Raw genomic sequence first — 22,809 nt, forward strand, 5'->3', positions numbered from 1 at the left:
TAATGTATTTATTGATTATGAAATCGAAATTGTTGATTCTTTATGATTTAGTTCAAATCAATTGTTGTAAGACTAGTTTTAATCTCGATCTTGTTTTTGTTGACAGATAATTAAATATAGGGGTTGATAAATCATTGTATCCAATTTTTCCTAACTCTGTTCATCACAACGCATTATTTGTTCAGTTTTCACTTTATAACTACTTTAAACCAGTCGACGGTAGTAAACTTAAATCAAATTATGCAAAGGCTAACTTTGAAGGCATAGCGAGTTATATGTCGCGAATTCCGTGGAGTTTGAATTTTTGTTCTCTGAATTTGATTCAATTCTTTAATTTTTTCATGGAAAGAAGCAATTAATTTATATGAACCTAAAATCAGAACAAACAATAATTCTAAGCCACGTTGGTTTAATAAAAGGCTTTGTAGTTAAGGCAACAAGAAAAACAAGGCTTACAAACTAACTCGTAATTCTACAAATAATTACGTATTTAAGTTAAATTATATGAGGTTGGCGCGAGAATTCGATGTTCTTAAAAAAATTCTATATATAAACTACATTTTATCAATTGAATCCAAATTGAAAAAAAAAATAGTAAGTGCTATTGGTTCTTTATCAATAGTAAAAAAAAATCAAATGGTATTCCCAGTAGTATGCAATATATGGGTTGTACATATTCTGATCTTCCAACAATTTGTAGTTTATTTGCTGACTACTTTCAATCTAATTAGATGGTTTCATCTGAAAGATTAGGTTTACATTCAAGTTTGTTGAAGTGGTTAATGTCTTACTTAAAAGGTCGTATACAATATGTATCTATTGATCAAATACTTTCTGAACCTGTTACAGATTCATCCGGTGTAACCCAAAGAAGCCATCTTGGCCCACTCCTTTTTCTTTTATTTATTAATGATATGCCTGAAATGCTTTTAAATTCTGGTCGGCTTTTGTTTGCAGATGATTTAAAGTTTTTTAGATGTATAAAATCTATTAATGATTGTTTTCTTTAACAGGATGACACCCAAAGGCTAATGGAATGGCGTAGAGTCAACCAATTATCATTGAATGTATCTAAATGTCACTGTTTTTCTTTTTGTCGCAATTTTTCACCTATATTCTTTGAATATAAAATGGAGAACCATGCTCTTGAAATAGTAACTATAAAAAAGACCTCGGTGTATAGTTTTTGATGCAAAATTGAATTTTGTTAAACATGTTGATTATATTGTAGCCTAAAGGCTAACTCCATGCTGGGATTTATTAAATGTAATTGTTTGGACTTTAAGGATCCCTATACTTTAAAATCTTTATATACCTCTTATGAAAGGTCAATATTAAATAACCAAACAAAATTACTAGATTTGTAATATGGAAATTAGGCTGGAACATCGAAACTCCCTCCTACTCTACTAGATGTCAACTTCTTGGAATGTGATCACTTCTTAATAGACGGAAATTATATTCTGTTATGTTCATAAGTGATATCTTAAATAATCATATTAAATGCATTTTTCTTTTATCCTTGATTGACATTTATGCACCATCTCGACAGATTAGAGAACGTTGTATGCTTCGTGAAAATGAACATAGGGTCAACTATGCACTCAACGAATCTATAACTCGCTGTGTTAGAGAAACTAATCTTGTATTTAATAGTATTGATTTTGATTTTCATATAAGTAGATTAACTTTAAAGAAAAATATTTTATTGCACTTTTCAAGTTAGCTTCATACTTTTTTTGTTTTATAATTTGTTTGAAGTACATAGAAGGTGCACAATCTTTTAAAAGTATTGATTATGTTATCATTAGGTTTAATATTATTATATTATTATTGATTTTTAAAATTTTTTTTTGTTACCAATAGTCTAATTAAAGATGTACATAATCTCTAATTTATGTAAATAAATAAAACAAATAAATAATTAGAAGATCGAAGCGTGATATCAGTGGAGCGTTTTTGAAAATTGCGACGGAAGCGGAGAAGATGGGTTAAGTGGTCAATGAGGCCAAGACCTAGAATATGCTGTCATCAAAAAAGAACATTGAAAGACGACGTCTTGGAAAAAACGTCACCATAGACAGCTATAGCTTTGAGATAGTTAAGGACTTTGTGTCATTGACTTTGATATAATTTTTTAGAGAAAAAAAATATTTTTTTTGTGAAATAAAAAAAAAATGAAATTTATATCATCAAAGACAAAAAATAATTGAAATCAGTTGATTAGTTCTTGAGAAAACTTATAAATAAACAAAAATGTAAAAATATTTGTGTGTGTTCGAAGCAACAGAAAAAACACGAAAACGCGAATCGGCTCAAAAACTTAATTTTAAAGTTTTAAGTCAATCGACCCAATGCTTAAGGATGTAAGGTCCAGGACAGACAGATAAGCAGACAGGTGGACGAGTTTTCTATCATCCTAATGTCATTGGATAAAAGTTCTTGCCAAATTTTGAGGAAGCAAAGGATTCTAAATTAAATAATTCAGATATCCGAAGCTGACCCAACGAAAGGAAAGTTAGGCCTTAAGTCTCGAATATAAAAACGGGTTATGTCCTTGTGTGATGAACTGCCAGTTATAAGTTTATATGATTTAACATCCAAAATTAGAAAAAGAAATCAAATATGACATTACGACAGTAGAGAAGTCGAAAAAAGTGGGTACCCCGATTCCGTCCGTCTGTCTGTCTTTCCTGGCTCCTGCCGTCCAAATAATTGTGTCGATTGAAATTAAGGTTTTCAGCCGATTAGCGTAAGGCGTTTTTTTTATTTTATTAATACGAAAAATAACTGCAGTCCCCATACAAATTTGTTGGTTAAAATATGTGATTTTTCTTAAACTTTCTCTAAATTTTGTGTTTCTTAATTTGGCTTCTTTCTACAAGAAAAATATAATTTGGTATTGTTCCAGAAGGGTACCCCTCAAAACATTTATTTTATTTTTAAGTTTTCTCAATTACTAATAGACCGATTTCAGTAATCTTCTATTTCTGTGCAAGCTCTTTTTGATGATCAAATAATATTTTTTTTTTATTTTAAAAAAAATATTAATTTTGTTTGACGACATTTAAAAGTACATGTATTTATAAGCTCTTTATTTAGTGCTTACCAAAACTATTTTTAAGACAAAATTTAAAATTTAAAATGATTTTCGAAAAAAAAATAAGTTAATCTTGATTTATTGAAAAATAAAATGGCAGTTAAATTTTTGAGAAAAACTTATTTTGCAGGTACTTTTTTAAACATTTTTAATAATTTTAAACAGACTAATTGGAAGAAATTAACGACCCAGTCGTGCATTCTATTTATTTCAAAATTGGTTTTCTGTTCAATAAAAAAAGGTCTTTAAAAATTAAATAAATAAATATTTAAACACGAATTTCAATAATATAAATGTCCCAAAAACAGCACAAGTGACACTTTAGTTAAACTAATGGCTAAGCTAAACTAACAAGCTTTGAATCTCTTGAGATTTGAAGTGAAAAGAGATGATGAAACGTGTAATTTGTGAGTGCCACACAAACGTTTCTTTCCAACTTATTTGTTTACCTTAATTTGATTTAATTTTTTAGAGAAATTATGTAGGTTCTCAAAAGCACCTATTTACTTAAATTCAAGAACCAAACATTTTTCTCTCTAAAATGTTTAAGTTTTGTTGGCTCCTTTAAGACCAAAATAAGAGTTAGCAGACTGATAGCGATAGTAATAATAGACTCCCGAAAATAGAGTTCGAAAAACTTCGTCAAAAAAGCTCGGCATTTCTTCATATCAGATCCTCTCTCACTTTCTGAATTTTTGAATTTTGTAGCGTTCTTAGCTTAAATAGAAATGGATACAGAAGACGTATATTTTATTTTTGGAAAAAAGCTACGTTTTAAAACAATTTCTTACATTTCTGCGTGAAATGCAGCAAAAACACTCTAAAATTTTGTGTTTTAGTTCTTAAATATGGCATATTTAGAAAACTTTTGGAATCTGGGAATGCTTTCCTGTGTGGGGAGTCATACACATTAAATAGTTAGACCATACTTTGCTGGACAACAGTGTTCTAAAATAATTTGATAACTAAACTTATCATTCTAGCAATTAAAATGTTATTTAAATTTTGTTCGACTCCTTTACAAAACATTAAAGAACATTTTAAAGCGTAGAGTAAAAACTCATCTAAGTGTAAGACACCCCCCTCCCCCCCTTATGAAAAGTGTGGATTCGCCCTTGGCAAATCTCCGTTAGAGACTGAGCTATTTTTTGATTTAGATTCAACCCAATAACGATAAGAGGTGGTTGGAAGGAAGAGATAGGGTAAGGAGTCAGTTGATGTTAAGAACATCATGCTGATATGTAAGGAAATGATTAGATCGGCAAACAGCATTAGTTAATACAATGACAAACTGTACAGCGACAGAATTAAAGTCTAACGATGGCTGGGTCATCTAGAGCGAATGGACATCAACGCTCCAGCCCTCAAGGTCTTCGATACAAATGAATACCATAAAACTAGTTGAAATAACACTTTAAGCTAGGCTTATTTTATGATTTCATTATGAAGTAAATGTTTTTCTTGCGATTTCCTAAAAGGAGGAATGTTTAAGTTTCTAAAAATGTTTTTTCTTTCCGGAACTTTACTTTATGTAAAAACAAAAAACACTTTAAAAAAATTCAAAAATTCATTTCGTTTTGTAAACTATTGGTTTAAAGTTCAGAGTTTTGAAATGTAACAAAAAATTGTACGTGTTTAGATTTTGAATCGAACTAATTTAAAACATTCTTACCCATTACAAATTTTTTTTCATCTCATAATTCAAGAAATAAAGCCTATTTTTTAATTGAAATAAAAAATTTGGGATGGATAATACTTTCAATGCATACATGATGTAATGTAGGTACATATTTCATTTCACTTCCACGTTCCATATAACACAACTTAGGCTGAAACAATACTTATCCCCTGATTTGCGAAAGTTGGTAATGTTATGACCGCCTCCATTTTCCTCCTCCTCGTTGTTACTACATTTAACAAGATTTTAATTTATTTTGAAAAGGGAGAAGAATATTAACAAAATATTTTATTTGCTTTCATTTTCCAAATGAGTGAGATGAGTGTTTTGAAACAAATTTCATGGATTGTGATTATCTGTGCTTTGATACAAAGTGCTGCGGAGGGAGGAAATATTGTAAAAACACTCTCTGTATAGTGAGAGTACTATATGGTACGGGGGAGGGAGAATGGGGTGGCTCAAGCATAGTTATCAGTTGAGTGAACACAAAACGATACTTAAACCGATGTGGTCTTTGAAGAAAATCTTTCACTTGCCTCTTTTTACTGATATTATAGGTGAAGGATTTTCAGAAACAAACAAAATTAAAACATCCCGAACAGTCTCCGTTGAATTATAAAAGTAGATATTCCCATCATCCATCGCGATGCTGATTTAAAATAAGAAAAAGGGAGAGTAACTCAGTGAAATTTATCATTGTTATACATTTTAAATCCATAAGCGTTTAATTCTTTCGTAATCGTATTATATTTAGGGACAATATAAAGATAACAAATTATGCAAAAGAGGCGGATGGTATTAGCTATGAAAATATATATATTAAAATATCAAAGATAGATATTATAAACTACAATTACTTACAAAAAAATCTGTTTGTTGTTCTGTTTGTTGTTTGAAAATAAACAACAACTCATAGCCAACACTAATGGCGCAAAATTTTAAACTATTTAGAAAAATGTCAAAGCTATTTTTAACAATTTAATAAGCTTAAAAGGTGGTGTACCTAATTTTAAACAAATTTAACAACTAACTTTCTCTTAACAATTTGCTAAAGTTAAAATCAAGAAACAGCTTCTTAACTTTTAGCAATTTGCTAGATCCGTAAGAGATCTGTACAATTATTCTTTAAGAGCAGTGGATGATATTTTCCAGTCAACAGTTAGGAATGCCAATTAATAGGCCAGTTTGAGAATTTTTGCTTTGTTTATAATCGAGAGCTGTCACTTTTAGAAATGTTTGGACGCTCGTTTTGTAATAAAAGGCAATTAGCAAATTACTAGTTAGCAACACGGAAAGTTTTACAATTTTGGACTCCCTTTAAAATTGCTAAACCATGGACAATAGGTTGTTTAAATCGTTGCACCAATAATACCGTTTGCTTTTCATGACGAAAGAATTATGAGAAACATAGTTCGAGGTTTATTGATTTGAAATAAAATTAAATTAAATGTTTCAAAAAATAAGAGGTCATGAGCAACAAATATATATGATTTATATTTTACTTTGCAGGACCGATAAAGGGTGAACGAATAATTTAAGAAAATTCGACAAAGACCAAGTTATCGTATAGTCTTGACGAGTGATTTGTGATGCTTTCCCGACCAGTCCTTTATAAGTTATCTTAAAGTTAGTTGATTATTTTTGCTTAGGAATTCCTTATTCATTATCAAGTATGGATTTCCTCTTATGAGAACTTGTATTCATTTTTCTTTCTTTTCTGTTTTTCTTTTCGTGTTCCTCAGATATTTAAGAGCTTTATTTATTCAATAAATCTTCAATGAGTTTATATCATTACACCATGATCATCACAATACTGAAAAATCATTTACAAAGGAATTTCACATCAAGCATATACCTACAAATTTTGATTCGATTTTTCTGAGAATTTTACCAGATGTCGTGACGTGTTACCATACTGATGTTATTAAAAAAAAATTACTTAACGGTTTCTTATACATCAAAAATAGTGAATAAATAACTGGCACCTCGATTTTACCACCCAATTAATGTTTTTGACATCTGGTAAATTTTGGGAATAATCAAAAACCTAAAAAAAAACATCATTTAAAGTTGGTAAGAAATTATTTCTTTTTAAAAATTAAAGATATTCAAATTGAAGGTATAACTTCAAAAAGATTCCATTCTGTGCTCATTTTTCTTAGAAAAATATAACCTCTATTTGTTTACAAATTTTCAAGAATTGCTACTAAAAATCTCGTAAGCAAAAACAGCTATTTTGAATTTTGTCATCACATGCAAAATATTGTTTCTAAAGCACTATTCACATGAGCACGACCAACGACCAACGAATGAACAAGTATTCGTCGATTTTGACATTTCTTTTACATGAGAGTTTTTAATTCGTCGCGAATGGAGTTTGACGAGGATCCACAGCCAAACACCATTCACCACCGAAACCAAAACAAGAATGATTTTTTTAGGTTAAGTACACGCTGCTATTTTATTCGTTGCGAGTGTGGATAGTATGGAACGCAAATAAAGTTTGACAGTTCATATCAACTACATTTTTTTTCGCGACGAATAAATTTGTTTTCTTAAATTTATTAATATATGATATTGAAAAGTAAAAGTATGCATCATAAATCAAATAGAAACTATATTGCTATCGTTTTGTTAAGAATTTGTGTGGAAATATGTCTTCAAACGTATATAAACTTACTTAATTCATTCGTCGTTTGTTGGTCGCGCTCATGTAAATACTTCTTAACTGCTAGTTAATTTTTTTGTTTGAAAAATTCAATTGCGAACTTTATTTACAAAACACGAAAACCTACAAAACCAACAAAAAAAAAACTGATTACAAATGATTTTTGACTCAAGTTTTGCGAGAACGAAGAAAGATACTGACTTCAAATTACTTATCTTACACAACATATTGTTATAAATATTTTGTTAAAGTTTTATGCCAGACAAATCGATATACGGGAAAGTTATCAGTGTGGGTCGCATCCCAGCCTCTTTTAATTATTATGTTTAATATTATTAGTACTACTAGTTCCGGTCACGGGTACTGCATCTTGCGAGGAATTGACAGAACCTCCAAGAGTCCCTAATTATTGTCATGAAAAGTACTTCAGCAACTGGCCGCTTGGATTCGACATAAACTTCATTCGTGACATTACTCGCAAAAAAGGAATAGTTAGGAGTTGTAAGTCCCAAGGACCTAGTTCTCAACGGACTGTAGCGCCCACCTAATTAATTTTTTTCCCTTATAAGTTTGCAACAATTAATTGTTGGATTTTTATAAAAGATTGACTGAATGTTGAAAACAACATTATCTGTGAGATAAAAATAGTTTGAATCCACTCTTGTTAATTTTTGAAAAGTGATCAAAAGTTAATCTTTACAAAGTTTTAGTATTGTTTTTTAAGGTTTCTATTTTTTGGAAGAACACGGTCAATTCGAATTTTCTCAAAATCTAACAGAATGTTAAAAACAATATTTCTTATAAGATGAAATTTATTTGAAGCCATAGTCTCAAATCTTTGAAAAGATATTTGGGTCAAAAATTAATTTTTACCAACTTTTATTAACGTTTTTTTGTTATAAAAAAAACTGTCAATTCGATTCATAAACGTTATTTTTCCTTGCATAAGATTTTGGAGATAAAATCATATTTTGTTCGTTAAATATTCAATAAAAATTTTTGTTCAGACTTTTTGATTTATATAAAAAACTTTTTATTGGATTTGTTTCCAAAAATATACCTGTTTTTTACATTATGCGCGCACTCAAGGGGATATAAATTCTTTTACAATACATAATATACAATTAAATTCAAGTCGCTAGCGTTATTGGTTCATGAGATATTTTGGGTTAACCAACATTTTTTACCTGTTATTAAATTGCTATGATAAAAAAAAAAACCCACTCAATTTTTTGAAAGTCCGTTCTCTACTGGCTCTTGAGCTATGGACGACGAAAAAAACTTCCCGAACGTACGTAAACAAACATTCCCTCTATTCAGCTGATTGCCGATTTCCTACAAGAAACAGAACATTCCTAATATTAATTTTGACTTATGTTAGAATATCTAAAGTAAAGTATTTGCTTAATTGTTTTTTTTTATATTACAAATTTCCTTGAATGTATTTTCTAAATAATGAATCCAATTCACAGCCCTATATAATATTTCTTTTTTTTCTGTTTTTGTTCTGCTCCATGTTCAACGACGATGTCGTCACACCATCTGTTTAATAACTTTATATAAAACACGTCAGTTTTAATTTTCCTAAGTTCGCGTTTTTGTTTTGTTACTCTTAAAGCATGAAAACATTCTTGATTGATATACATATTCATCAAGCAATGTCAAACAGTGGGATATGGTATTAAAAGTTTTTGGAAAACGTACATACTTATAATTTGTCATTATATTAAAAAAAATTAATGAATTATATTTCTAAGCGTTAATAAATAAACAGGCCCGGCAACTTACAACTCTCAGCTATATCTTTACCGAATCCGAACGGATAATTTGAGAAAGTACTTTTTCATGACATGAATATTTGTTCTTGTAGGATTTGTTTATTACTCTGAAGTGATCAAACTTTTGAGTTGGAACAGACTGGGTGGGACCTTTGCCCTAAAAGTTCCACGCACTAACCAATATGCCACAAATACTACTAGGATTTTTAATGGAGAATGCAATGAATTTCGTTTCAATTTTTTGGTGGCATGTATTCGAATTCTTGAATAAGGTATCTTATAGCAGATTACATAACAGCACCAAAAGGCGCACCCAATTATTTCATAAATCTTACTTCGCAAGGTACAAAATTACTACCCTTTCACTTGCAGTTTTTTCTGGCATTTCTATTTTCAATTTAATGATTCCCACTGTATAGTATACATTTCCTCGAGTTTTCCATCCACAATGTCAATGTTCAAAATAAAAACAAATAAAAAAGAATTCCGCCAAGATAAAAAAGGAGTACCATTTTGTTGCCATTGTTTTGCTTTCTTATGTTTCCAGTAGTAGCTTTGCAATACATTCAGGTTCACACCGATTTATATTTTCTCAACCAACCTATCAAGCTGGGTGCTCTTTTGCAATTTTCATAAAGCACCACGGGTGGCCTTTAATTCGGTGCTATTGACGTATTTTAATGATTTTACATATGCGGAAATCCAAGGAGGTTAAAGGGGTATTATAGTATTAACATTTAATATAGTATTTGCATTCTAATAATATTTTGGAAAAACACAATATCGTAACTTATTTAATTGATAGTGCGCAGAAATGTCCTTGTTTTCCATTTTTTGGACACAATCGGTCGGTTTGTATGTGGATATCTCGTGAAAAAATTGGAATCCAATGACTCCAGATATATTGGTAAAGGCAAGCGAGTAGTTTGCTAAAATTTCAAAAATCATTAATAATCGGTCCTGTTGTCAAAAGGAGCTTAATTTGATTCTCCCCAGAAGAAGCTGTAAAGAAATCGATAAGACCTTCAAGGAAATAATTTTTATTTTTTGGAAATATAATGATTTTGTGGAATCATCATGGTTAACCAAATACATACTCTTTTAATATTTCTTTAAAATTAATTTTATCAACCAACCCCCTACAAACAGTGAACGATTTTTGGCCCGCATCTGGTTTTGCAACGACAATTTGTGTTTTATTTTCTTACATACTCGTATGGAGAAGAAATTTAAATAAATGTCATACATTAATATGTACCGAAGCTTTTACTTGTGTTTTAATTTCTAAACATAAACCCTCTCCGAAAAACAATTGAATCTAGTCTAGCCCACCAATGCATCCTTAATTACTTACACACAGAACAAAATCCCAATTGAAAACAATTTTCAAAAATTGGTAAAGGTGTAACGGGCAACCAGAGTTACTTTGAGAGACCCTTGTTCTAAATTTTGTTTTGTATGTAACTTGGAAGCTAGGTATTTTTGATGATGATGATCTCACTCATTTAAAAAAAAATAGATATCATTGTTTAGAAAACCTATAGTAATATTATGAAAACTACATTTTATGTGAATTTGGGTGTTGAAAATCTTTTTTGGAGATTAAAGAAATTAATTTGAAAACAATGTTGAAGAAAAGAGATGGTTGCAATATTTTCAATCTCACAAGCGAGGCAAACAAAAAAATATATTGCCGCTAAATTGAGGAAAAGAAAAAAAGACGGGCTGAGACCAACACTGATAAATAATAACTTTTATTATTATTATTATTATTATTATTATTATCTTTATTTTTTCTTCACAAAAAAAATACAGGCTCACTTACATTTTAAAGATTTACAAGCATGGCTATTAAGCCGTCTGCCGGTTATATATACATTTTAAACATTGAGAGAGAAGTTATTTTTAAGCTGTTATATAATAAAAATTAACAATTTACAAAATAATTTAAGATTAAGGTACTGATTATGATTAAGTATGCCAGATTGAACGATTTATTTGATTTGAAAATAACAAATGTTACAGGCTTTCAGTTTAACAAAAACAAAAACTACTAACATATATCATGAAATAAATATTAGTTTGGTATAGTTAAGCTTATTGGTAACTTTTTAGGTTTAATCATTGATATTTAGATACATACAAAAAAAATGGAAGAGCAGTAAAAGACTTTCAATATCAACATTTAACTTTTAATCCCTTCAATAAATTTGTCCTGCTTAAACTTTAACAAAATATTCATAGCAATATTTTGTGTTAGATAAATAATACTTTAGTCGAAAACCATTTGTTATCAGTTTTTTGTTGCTTTTGTAGGTTTTCGCGGTTTGTTAAAACAGTTAAATTTTTTCAAAAAAAAAGAACTAAAAACCACCAACTATATTTTGCATATGATGATATAGTTTGATTTTTGGAAATAAAATCATTTTTTGTTCGTTATTAATTGAGCCGATTCGCTTTAGGCATTTTTTTTATTTTTTTAGTAAAATTAACAGTAGTGCCCATACAATGTTTTTCGTCAAAAATCGAAAATACGAATTCTCTCATAAATAAACAGATAGTTTTTTCCCATACAATTTTTTTAGTCAAAAATATAAATTTTCTCAAAAATAAACCGATAGTTTTTTTTAATTTTCACTTAATTTTTTTCTTTATTTGCCTTCTTTCAATATAAAACATATGTTCGAGAAAGCTTCCCCTATAGAAACATTATTTTGTTTTTTAAGTTTTCTCAAGAACTAATAATCTAATCTTATCAAAAATAATTTCTTACCAACTTTTTTTCTTTTTGGGTTTCATTTTTTTTTTTAAATTGTTAATTCGATTTTTTTCAAAACTTAACCAAAATCGTTAATCTTTGATACATGCAATTGTTTGATGTTTTTGAGTGCATCATTTTTCGGTATTACATCACAATGTAGGCAGGGGTACGATAACTTAGGCGACAAGATATTATAACGGATTTTTAAGAACAAAAATGTTCAAAAATAACCTACAATAAAATACTATACATTTTTTAAAGCCAACATTCTATTAGGTTCTTTTTAAATTAAGTCAAAACGTTGAATAGTTTTTGAAAAATTTAATTTTAAACACATAATTTGAGTTAAAAAAAGATAAACAAGGTGGGGTATGTGCACAAGTTCTTTTGCATTTTAATAAGCTGGGTCTAAAAAAAATGATTTATCCTTGGTAGATCTTAATCACTATTCAAAATCAAATGGGGTGGCGCAACAGTCCGTTGTGAACCAGGGCCTAGTGACTCACAACTCTCAACCATTCCTGTGTGCGAGTAATGTTGTCAGGAATGGAAGGGACCTACAATTTAAGGCCGAATCCGAACGGCTAGTTTGAGAAAGCACTCTTTCATGACAAGAATTACTCTTGAAGGATTTGTCAATTCCTCGCAAGAGGCAGTACCCGCGAAAATTATTTTTTTTAAATTAAGAGGGCACAGGCAGGGATTGTACCCAAGACCCCTTGCATGACAGTCCAACGCACTAACCATCATGTTACGGGTACTACCTTAATCCATATTACTACTGTCAAAATAAGACTACGTGAATACTTAAGCAAGGACAAAAATTTGATTAAACAATTTTTCACTTACATATGTACCTACATAGTAATGATCTAGTAGTGTACAGGATGACTGGTAAAATTGGGTTGGTTGAGTATTGTTCACTGCGTGCAAGTCGAACGATCTCATGTTTTCAATTAACCTTATGTCAGTTAAATGGTCACAGTTAAGGTCACCGCATATAATAATGATTGAATAGACACAGTAATTTCTTCAATAAATCTATAGATTTGTTCCAAATCGAGATACCTATTAGGTCTGTAGATAGTTCTCAAGAGATGATTACCTTCACTGCCTTTAACCTAAAAAAAAATACTCGTAGGAAGAGCCGGATGACGAATAGTATAACTTCTTACACATATGGTTTTTCTTAACATATATAGCAACACCTCCTACGCGGTTGCTACTATCAGAACGCAAGATAATATGTCCGCTAAGAGAGTATGTTGCATCTTTCACATATGCCGAGAACCCAGTTTCTGAAACACAGATCGCGTCGATTTGCGAATCTTCAAAAAATAATCTAAATTCATCAATCTTTTTCATCAAACTCTGAGCATTGATATGAGCAACCTTGAAACCGTCACTTCACCCACTCAACATTTTTAACGTAGTTCGAAATAATACAATACAAATTTGTTCATCATGTTGAGTGCTGGTGAAATTCTTCTTTTTTCAATGTTGTATAGTTGTTGATGACAATACACATCAACAACAATTTCCTTTTCGTTCTCTTTAAAGTAAACAGAACCAGAGCGTGTATACACTTTAATAAGAGGAAAGCTGGAGGAAAGCTTGCATGCGGATGCAGGTTGACTTTATTTGTTTCTTTCCTTGCCCATTTATTCCCGTGTCGTCAAGATGTAGTGCTCTTTTGTGTGTTTTGTGAAAGAGAGCAGCAGATTTTAGCACCAAGTTTCTTAAGTGTGGCGAATTAGATTTAAGTATGATCGGAGCGTCGTCGTAGATGGTATTATTTTTACATTGCAATCGGAAAGCAGCTTTTACAGTGGGAGGTACACATTCAATCGCAAGGCAGATGCGGTTTAGGACTAATTGAAAGTCTTCGTTTGGCAGTTGAGGTATACCGAGAAGAACAGCATCAGATGCAACATTGCAACCTCCTTCCGCTTAGACAAGTCACATCGTTGTTGTAGACCAGCTAAGCTAAGTCACCCTTAAGTTCATTTACAACAACCAAGTGATGAGATTCCATTCTCTCAATTTCTGTGTTTTTCATGAATGTGGTCACGTTTTTTCGATTTGTTCAAAACATTTTTTTCTCTGATTCCATCCAAAGAATTGTTTCGTTTCTCGTGTCAAAACTCTCCTAGACAACCGTTTTGCAAAACGAGAAAACCAACTGGGACGGTCTCAATAATTATTTTAGGATCTTGAACTGGTCACTATGCTTTCTCGATAGTGACGTTGCGTTGACGTCAGCGCTTATACGATCACAAGTTTGATTCTCTTGGGAATGAGAACTTTTATCAAGAATAGGGTTAAAAGCATTAGACCTATAAGGAAAACGCATGGTTCCATGCTAACTGTAAAGAGGTTATTAGAGTTCAAAAACTAAGTTTCCGTTGTTTTAAAGCCCATGCAACTGAGGAAAACCGGACTAAATTCAAGCAAGCCAGGAACGCCTTCAACGCTCATATTGGACGGACCAAATTTTACATGACGAGCCTAACTTCGGTCATACTGCCCAGTACAGAGATTCGTTCTTTAGCCTTACTACGCGAGTGTGGAATGGCTTGCCACAGTCTGTCTTTCCCAATCATTCCAATGTTCGGGAATTCAAAACCAATGTTCACCGACACCTCCTTTGAATCCCCCTCTCCCTTTCCTTGTGCTTGCACTGCGTCTTTACATAATAGGTTAAGCATTATCCCTTTAAAAAAAAAACAGGTCCCCTGTAAAAATTTTCACATTCGTTGTACAGTTATCATAAGTATGTATCATGTTTTTTGTGTTGAACACATTTATCTATCAAAGCTGTGTTAGTTAATTATGACTCCCAATAATCGCTATTTACCTTAAGTCGAGTCTACCCTGGACAATTTGCTTACCTCTTACACTTCATTAATCAGAGCGGACTATGCTAAATGTATATGTATAACATCTACGATAATATTGCACAATATAATCATTCAGTATAATATGAGTGGGGATAGTATTGAAACATTGAGCAGTAGGCTCAATATTGTACAACACTATCATTGTTTTTGAACCTGTCGCGATCATACTGGTTTTTTAATTTATTGAACGTTTGGAAGGGGGTGTTGAATATTATGCAATAATATTGTAGGTGTATGTGGCGCCACTTGTATCTCGTATGCAAGGTCAATTAGAGTGTATGAGAAGTTCTTAATCAAAATTCAACGAGAGGCAAAATAAAAATCAATCCCTGTGTCTGTTGTGCTTTTCAACCCCTCTCGAAAACTAGACATGAAGACACTATCAAAAACTCATACAACAATCAGAAAAATCCCGATTGTTATCTCCTCCTATTATGTTGATACTTCTTGAATTATGTGTATGTACTTCTTTTTCAGTTTTATATTAAAAACAAAATTATTGTTCTCTTCTCGCCTTTTTGAAGTCGGAGATTATTATCAGGGATGATTGTTATTGTTTGTACTTACACTTCTTATGAGGATGGGAATAATGGATGTCATAATCAAAATGTCGAATGGCATGTGACACAACGTGTGTGTACTTTTAATTTGTTTGCTGCTTCTCCTGATGTTATATGAAACGATATATATTGTGATTAAATCATTGCAGAGATGAAATCAAAGCGATAAACATAATTATCACAAATACATACGCTGTCATGGGGGTGGGATAATGGACGGAGGGTGTATTGTGGGGATCAGAGATTCAAGAAAAGAATAAAACAATTAGTTTTAAAATACGTTTCTATTTATTTCTTTTTTATTTTTAGTAGAATTATTTTTAGTTTTTTAGTCTGAGTGCTCTTACATATTTTTTTTTGTTACTTAAGTACACATTTTTAATTTGTTTTATGTAATTTTTAAATTTAAAAATTATACATTTTTGTTTTTATTTAACTAAAGTTTAACTAGAGTTCAAAATAAAATTATTTATGGCAATATATTTTTTCATAGTAATCTATATTTTATTTTATCTTATTATCTAAGTAATCGGATGTGAGTGAATTTTGCTGAATACTTTTTTTTTTTTTAATTTATTAGGTTATGCTTTACTGGAATTGTTTGTTTTTTTTTTTTGATTAATGCATTAAAATATATTAACTACATTTTAAAATTGTTCTGCATTGATTTAGTTTGTATACAACAAATAGATTCATACAAATGTTTTAGGTTTTATTTTTTATATTAAGTTAGTTCTCAATCCAAAATATGATATTTTGTAAGATTTTATTTTCTATACAAAAACTATACTTTTTTTTGTCTTATACTTTAAGTTTTTAATAATATTAAGACAATATTTAATTTATTTATTTTAGTTTAAAAGTTAAATACGCTTTGAGCTTTTTAAATTCATATTTAAATTATTTTATTATTTTGTATGTTTTTGTTTTATTTAATTTCATAAAATAAATAAATAGTCGGAGAATGTAAAGGAAACCGTTTTTTTTTTTTAAATTTAATGAATAGTGATTTTAGATTGATATATATGTACAGAGTGTCCTTTGTTGCAAGTTCCAAACTGAAAATGAAGAAAGTCCAAACAATGGCTTTTCATAATTTAGTATTGAAATACAAGGTCAATTTTTGTATTGCTACTTACACATAATTACACATTTTATTTAAGGAAAGAACTAAGTAAAAAAATTTTGATATGCATCAATAATTGTCCAAAATAAATGTAATGAACAATTTAAATCTAAATCTCAAACTTTATTACTTTACACATATGTACTTATTCCATTTTCAATATAACTTCCCAAATCAAATGTTCTAACTACACATGGTAAAATATTAATTAACACTAATTCATTATGACTTGGTATATGGACACGAATGTTAATGAACTGGCCTTTCTTCATTTTAAGTCCGGACCTTTTTTGACTGTCTATAAGGTAGGTAAAAATTAAATACTTTTATAATTTATACATTTTATATACATAGGTATTAGGTTTTCAGTATTTTGAATACCTATTTTATTCTTGAAATTAAATAGCATAAGTTTGTTCTAAATCTCTAGATAATTAATAAATTATCTTGTTTTTGCATATGTTTAACAGGTATGTGATATACATAAAGCTGCGAGCAAACAATTAGAAAAGCGAAGTCTCGACCAAAAATTTAATTTCTTTTTACAATTTTAAATTTTTTGTTTGATGTGTAAGGTGTAGAGGGGGTTAAAATAAGCCATGATTCAAGATTTCGAACAGGGACACAAGGGTTGACACGCTGTACCACGTAAGCTAGCAACATTTCCGGCCAAAAATACATTATTTGAAGAAAATTGTATACGAATTTATTATTCTTAAGTTATATTTACGAGTATTTAAGAACTTGGTCTTCTTTGGAGAGCACCTAAATGTATAACATGCGAACCCTTGCAATACTTTTTTTTTATTTAACAGTCCGAAAAGTAATTTCTTATCCAATGAAGAACAAATGCCCCTGAAATTTCAAAAACTATGCAAAGATTTGTTCCACTGTTCGGTAAGATAAGGAATGAGATTACTAATGGAGCATATTGTCGATCATTATGAAGCTTTAGTTCTTCAAGATATTTCTTAAGCTAAAAAGTCTGGATTAGAAGATGGTTCGAATTGGAGATACTATAAGGACAGGCTGGACATAAGTAAGTTATGCCACTATCTGGCATAGGTTTGCTAAACATAATCGCAACAGGCCTTTCTGGTTTACTGAGCATTCCGTTTTTCATTTTCAATTTTAGATGCTCGCAGCATAATTTATTTTATGTGTTTTTAACCAAATGTACGATATTTTTTATTAAATAAAATTATCATAATAAATAAATACAGAAAAAGAAACATTTTCTTCATACCTTTTTTTATGCTCTTTTTTAAAATTAATATTAAATACAACACGCTTAAATATATATTAAAAAATAATATCTTGTGCAAATTTTGTCCGTAGCACCAAATTATTAATGTTTGCTTCATTATTTGAAAAATATGTATTTGTGAATGTAATTAATTTTTGTTGCAATATTTGTGCCTTTTTGTTACATAAAACTCGCACAACCATTTTCGTAAAATTGTGTTTTTGATTTTGAATATAATATTCAAAATTAATGTTTTGATCGGAAGGGTGTTTGTTGGGAGGCGGGCCTTAGACCCATGGTGAATAGAAACATGACGCGAAAAATTGTTTACCTGTGCTGCTGTTGTTGTTGTTTCCCGAAGAGTAGGCAGTGGATTGAGCAACAGAACCTGCCATTTGATAGCCTTGATGTGGACTACATGATGAGTGACGACCATCGCTAGGAGTAGTTGGTGGCGGATGCGGTGGTGGCCCATAGCCACTGAGACCAAGTGAGTCATAAGCTGCGGCAGCTGCAGCTGCCGCTGCAGCAGCTGGGTGCGAGTGGGATGGTGCAGAAGAATGTGAAAGTGAGGGTGGTGGTATCCCGGAGTTGGAAGAAGAGGAACCACCGCCATTGCCAGGGGCAACACTTCCTCCACCGCTGCTTGCATTGGAATTGTGAGGTGAAAATGAACTCCCAACGGGAGGAGGGATGGGTCCACGCAGTGACATATGGCATTGATAAAGAGATGGTGGAGTGAGATCGCGTTGATGCTGCTGCAAGCAACTCGTAGCTGATGCTGCTGAAATGCCCGATGGAACGATACCGATATTGGGTGATGAGGGCATGGATGTGATCGATGGATGTGTGAACGATGACATCGATGACATTGGACTGTATTTAACCAACAGAATACAGACAGAAAAAAGAACAGAAAAATAAAGAGAAAAAATATTTTTTCTTTTTTAAATCTCTCAAAAGAAGGATAAACAGAAACTCACCTGTAAGAGTCACTCATTGGCATTGGAGGGTGATGCACTGTTGAATACATCGCTCCCATTGTACTACTGAATCCACTATTCAAATTCAAGCGCGGTGAAAGTGATTGAACAGCCGATGGTGTAAGATGATGAGAGTTGCTTAATCCCAAACTCGAACCTAGCAGGCCCCTGCTACTTTGAGATTGATGATGTTGATGCATCAGATGATGATCGGAAGATGTCGGTGTACCGCTATTATTCAATGATGGTGGTGGACTGAGATCTGTCAGTGAATTGATGGCTGCATTACGACCAAATGAGTAGAGTTGGAATGCTTGATGGTTATTAGTAGTAAACTTACCACCTCCGCCGCTGATTGCTGTTGGATTATTATTGGTAGCCAATCCGACAATACTGCCACTGCCATTACTGCCACTTTCACCACTGCTGCCTAAAGCATTGACACCAGGTGTTGTTGAAGACGTTGAAGTTGTTGCTGTTGTATTATTATTAGGGGAACGACGTTGATTTCTAAGTTTTTCTTCGCGTCGCCATTTAGCGCGTCGGTTAGAAAACCAAACTTGAATTCGTGCCTCAGGTAAACCAATCTTTGCAGCTAGTCGTTCACGGGCAAAAACATCAGGGTAGTGTGTTCGTTCAAATTCTATTATTGTTATTTTGTAAATATATATAAAAATGTACATAATTTAAAATAAAAACCTTTTTCTAAACTGTCAATTTGATCGTTGGTAAATGACGTACGATTTCGCTGTAATTTTCGCTTCAAAATAAGTCTAGCTTGATCATCGTCGTTGGCACCTAAATTTGAACCAGCATTCGAATTATCCCCTTCACCTGAACCTGTTTCATCTGAATGATGGCCATCGAGTTCTTTAAAAGAAATGTATTAAATAAAACAAATTATTTTTAATATTTAATTGACATACAAGTAATATGATAGAATAGGACAAATGGACCACTTTCAATTTGAAGTCCCAAAATCAAACAAGCGTACTATCCATAGGACAACTAAAAAGTTATAGGGAAAGAGATATCTAACTTCTAAAATGAATTTGAAAAAAAAAATGTCAATATAAATATAAGCCCAGAAGCTAACTCCTATAGAAGGGTTGGGCAGGAGCATTATTTTGTAGGTGCGTTGCAGACAGGAGACAGAACTGCACAAACGAGTATATATAGATTTCCAAAATGAGCTTAAAACTCTGTTAGCTTTTCCTAAAAATAGGATACAAATCTTTAAAATTAAAACGTAACGTTAATGGAAACATTTAATATTTAAAATTTCTTTAAAGACCCAGTTACATGGAAAAAAATTAAATTTTAGTTTTGATAGATCACCGTTTTAACTACCGTAGGTAAAACGTATTACTTTTTTATATAAATGTATTTATGTATGACTTCGTAACAATTTTAAATGGAGAACAACAAAACCGCAATGCGCTAAAATTTGTATGACAACGTTAATTTAGTTCTCAAAAATTTCCTTTTTCAAGGGGAACATGAATCCCTAAACTGTTTTGTTTTGTTCGATCTGATAATTTTTCTAGCATTCCTCCAATAAATCAGACAAAAGAAAAATCGGAACGAAAATGAGTTTCGTATGTACATATACCCTGCCCATGGCCTATCAATGACGACATTTTGTAAATGACAACCCTTTGTTAATGCTTATATCAAAAAGAAAATATCGAGGGACATTTATAAAAAAGCATTGCCTTGCGCGTACATACATAGTTAGATATGTTACCTACCTATGTATACCTACCTTTTTGCTATGCACAAAATGTAATTTCAGGCAAAGCGGGTATGCACGAAATTGTATTTATTTTATTTTCGTGCCTTCAGAAAATAGGTATACAAAAATCAGGGAAAGCAAAGCTTACACTGCTCGAGGCTTATGACGAAAAGGCAGCTGCAACAGGGTTTTGGTCTTTTACTAGTCCCCTAAATTTGAAGTGGAAAAGCGTTCTTTTTAATACCTTTGGTTGCAATATAGTAATACAGATTGCTTCAGAACCAAAGAAGAAGGACTTATTATGTTAGATAGATTTTCAGTTCTATTGGTACCTAAATTGTCTGATTACAAAATAATTTTTCTAAATTCCGAAAATATTATATCTAAACATCTATTTACTTACTATGCAATTAATTCAGAAAACTTAAATTTAAGTTTATTTTATTTTCCAATCCATTAAATATTGGTAAATTTAATTAACCTCACTATTATATGTGCGATTACAAATCAAGTGCCCCCAGGAACATTTTTACTTGGAGATCCGTATAGAACATTCAACTGTACCTACATATATTTATGTAGATACTGTAGGACGTGAATAACAGTCATTCATTATAATAAAAGCAGTCGATGAACACAGAAGGTGGAAAAGTTATCCAAGCAGAAACTTGTGATAAGAAAAGAATATAAAAGTTTGCCATTTTTTTGTAACGTGGTTCATTTTCGTTTCACTTTAAATGTTATGCATTATTTCTCTTTGTAAGGGGGGAAAATAAAAATATATATACATGAATACAAATTTACAGAATACGTACATAGGTATACAGCTACCTATAAACTACTTTTTAATATTTTCAAATTTTAAAATGAGCAAGTGTATAGAAACGAAATGTATGGAGTACAGATGGGTTGAAAAGCTGATGTGAATAGGTTTTCACTTTTGTATGTATTTACATTAGGGCCGGCCACGAGACGAGACTTTTGCTAGTTTAATTTTATATTGCCTATAACTGAGTCTCATTTTGGTCTCGCTTTTTTCTCTTCTGAGACGGTAGTCTCGTCTCATCATGTCTCGCATATGTCTATTTGTATGATTTAAATAATATAATAATATTTAAAAATATAATGTTCATATTAATATCGAGTATTGCGATAAATAAAATCCAGGGAGATTTATTTGTCATTGCATTACGAGGAAAACTCACGTATTATACGATGGGCCAAATGGCAGTAATGATTTATAATTTGGTTTCATTTCATGAATCGATAAGAAGCAATAATACAACACATTTTTGAATTTGTTCTTTTATCAAAAACGATTTTTTCCATAATTTGTGGCCGTATTTCGGCAAGATCACGGTAGATGTTGTCATCCAAGTGGTCAATCATTTCAGGATAATATCTTTATACAGTAACTAAAAGTTTTATTCAAGTACGAGTTGTGTATCATGGTGCTCCATGACTATATTGTTGAACTTGCTCCTGTACATCATTGGTGTCCAGATGACGATGATGATGAAAGCGGTCACTATTGATAGTAACTTTCTGTCCAGCATCGTTTTTAAAGAAGTACGAACCAATTATTCCACATACCCATAAAGCACACCGAACAATTAGTTCTTGCTAACGCAACAGTGTCTCCAAGAATTTAAGGATTAACAACACTCCAAATATGGCAGTTTTTTTAATTGACGAACCATACAACCAAAAACATGATTTTCAAAATAAATTTTTCATAACCAAACTACTAAAAGCAAATCACTTGATAGTTGACAAAATGGCCGCATGTTAAAATAGTTTTGCCAAACTTAAGTTCTATACCCCTAAAAAACACCCGTCGCAATAATGGCATACTCAGAATTAGATCTCGAAAATCATGGCTTACATACATACACTTAGCTGTAGCACAAAAACGTTATCTTTGTTATATTTCCAATAAACCTACCCACACATATTTGTCTTCAACAATTAAACCAAGGGAAACATTTCCTTGTTGTTAACTATATCCAAATACCCAAATATTGTCAACAATGGCGCATACCGTTGTGCCAATCAGTCCAGAAAAATTCCATTATTATTCGGCTCTCATCTTTAGAGCAACATTTACAAACAATCTTTTTCTAAGATGAAAATGACGTGCTGATGTGTTTCGTGCTTTAAAAATTACTATATATGCATACTTAACACTTTCCAACCACTTTTTATAGCTTTCATCACACAGAAAGATTAAAAGAAGTTGACAAGAACAGATTAAATAAACCTTAACCACATTGA

At 31.3% G+C, this 22,809-nt stretch overlaps 1 protein-coding gene across 4 annotated transcripts in view; it reads right to left on the minus strand.

The window, feature by feature from the left end:
• Positions 1-17,778: 17,778 nt before the first annotated feature.
• The window catches only part of LOC129953418 (paired box protein Pax-6), a 47,693-nt gene continuing 42,662 nt past the window's right edge, over positions 17,779-22,809 (minus strand). For 3 of the 4 annotated variants that reach the window (XM_056066629.1, XM_056066631.1, XM_056066628.1), the window contains 4 exons: positions 19,500-19,670; positions 19,141-19,443; positions 18,801-19,080; positions 17,779-18,693 (listed from right to left, as the gene is read on the minus strand). In XM_056066629.1, the coding sequence (XP_055922604.1) occupies positions 18,105-18,693; positions 18,801-19,080; positions 19,141-19,443; positions 19,500-19,670 (1,343 nt within the window). In that variant the 3' untranslated portion in view covers positions 17,779-18,104. The remainder of the gene's footprint in view (positions 18,694-18,800; positions 19,081-19,140; positions 19,444-19,499; positions 19,671-22,809) is intronic. The other variant, XM_056066630.1, reaches the window with a different exon arrangement.

This window comes from Eupeodes corollae, chromosome X (assembly GCF_945859685.1).
Source record: "Eupeodes corollae chromosome X, idEupCoro1.1, whole genome shotgun sequence".
NCBI lineage: Eukaryota > Metazoa > Arthropoda > Insecta > Diptera > Syrphidae > Eupeodes > Eupeodes corollae.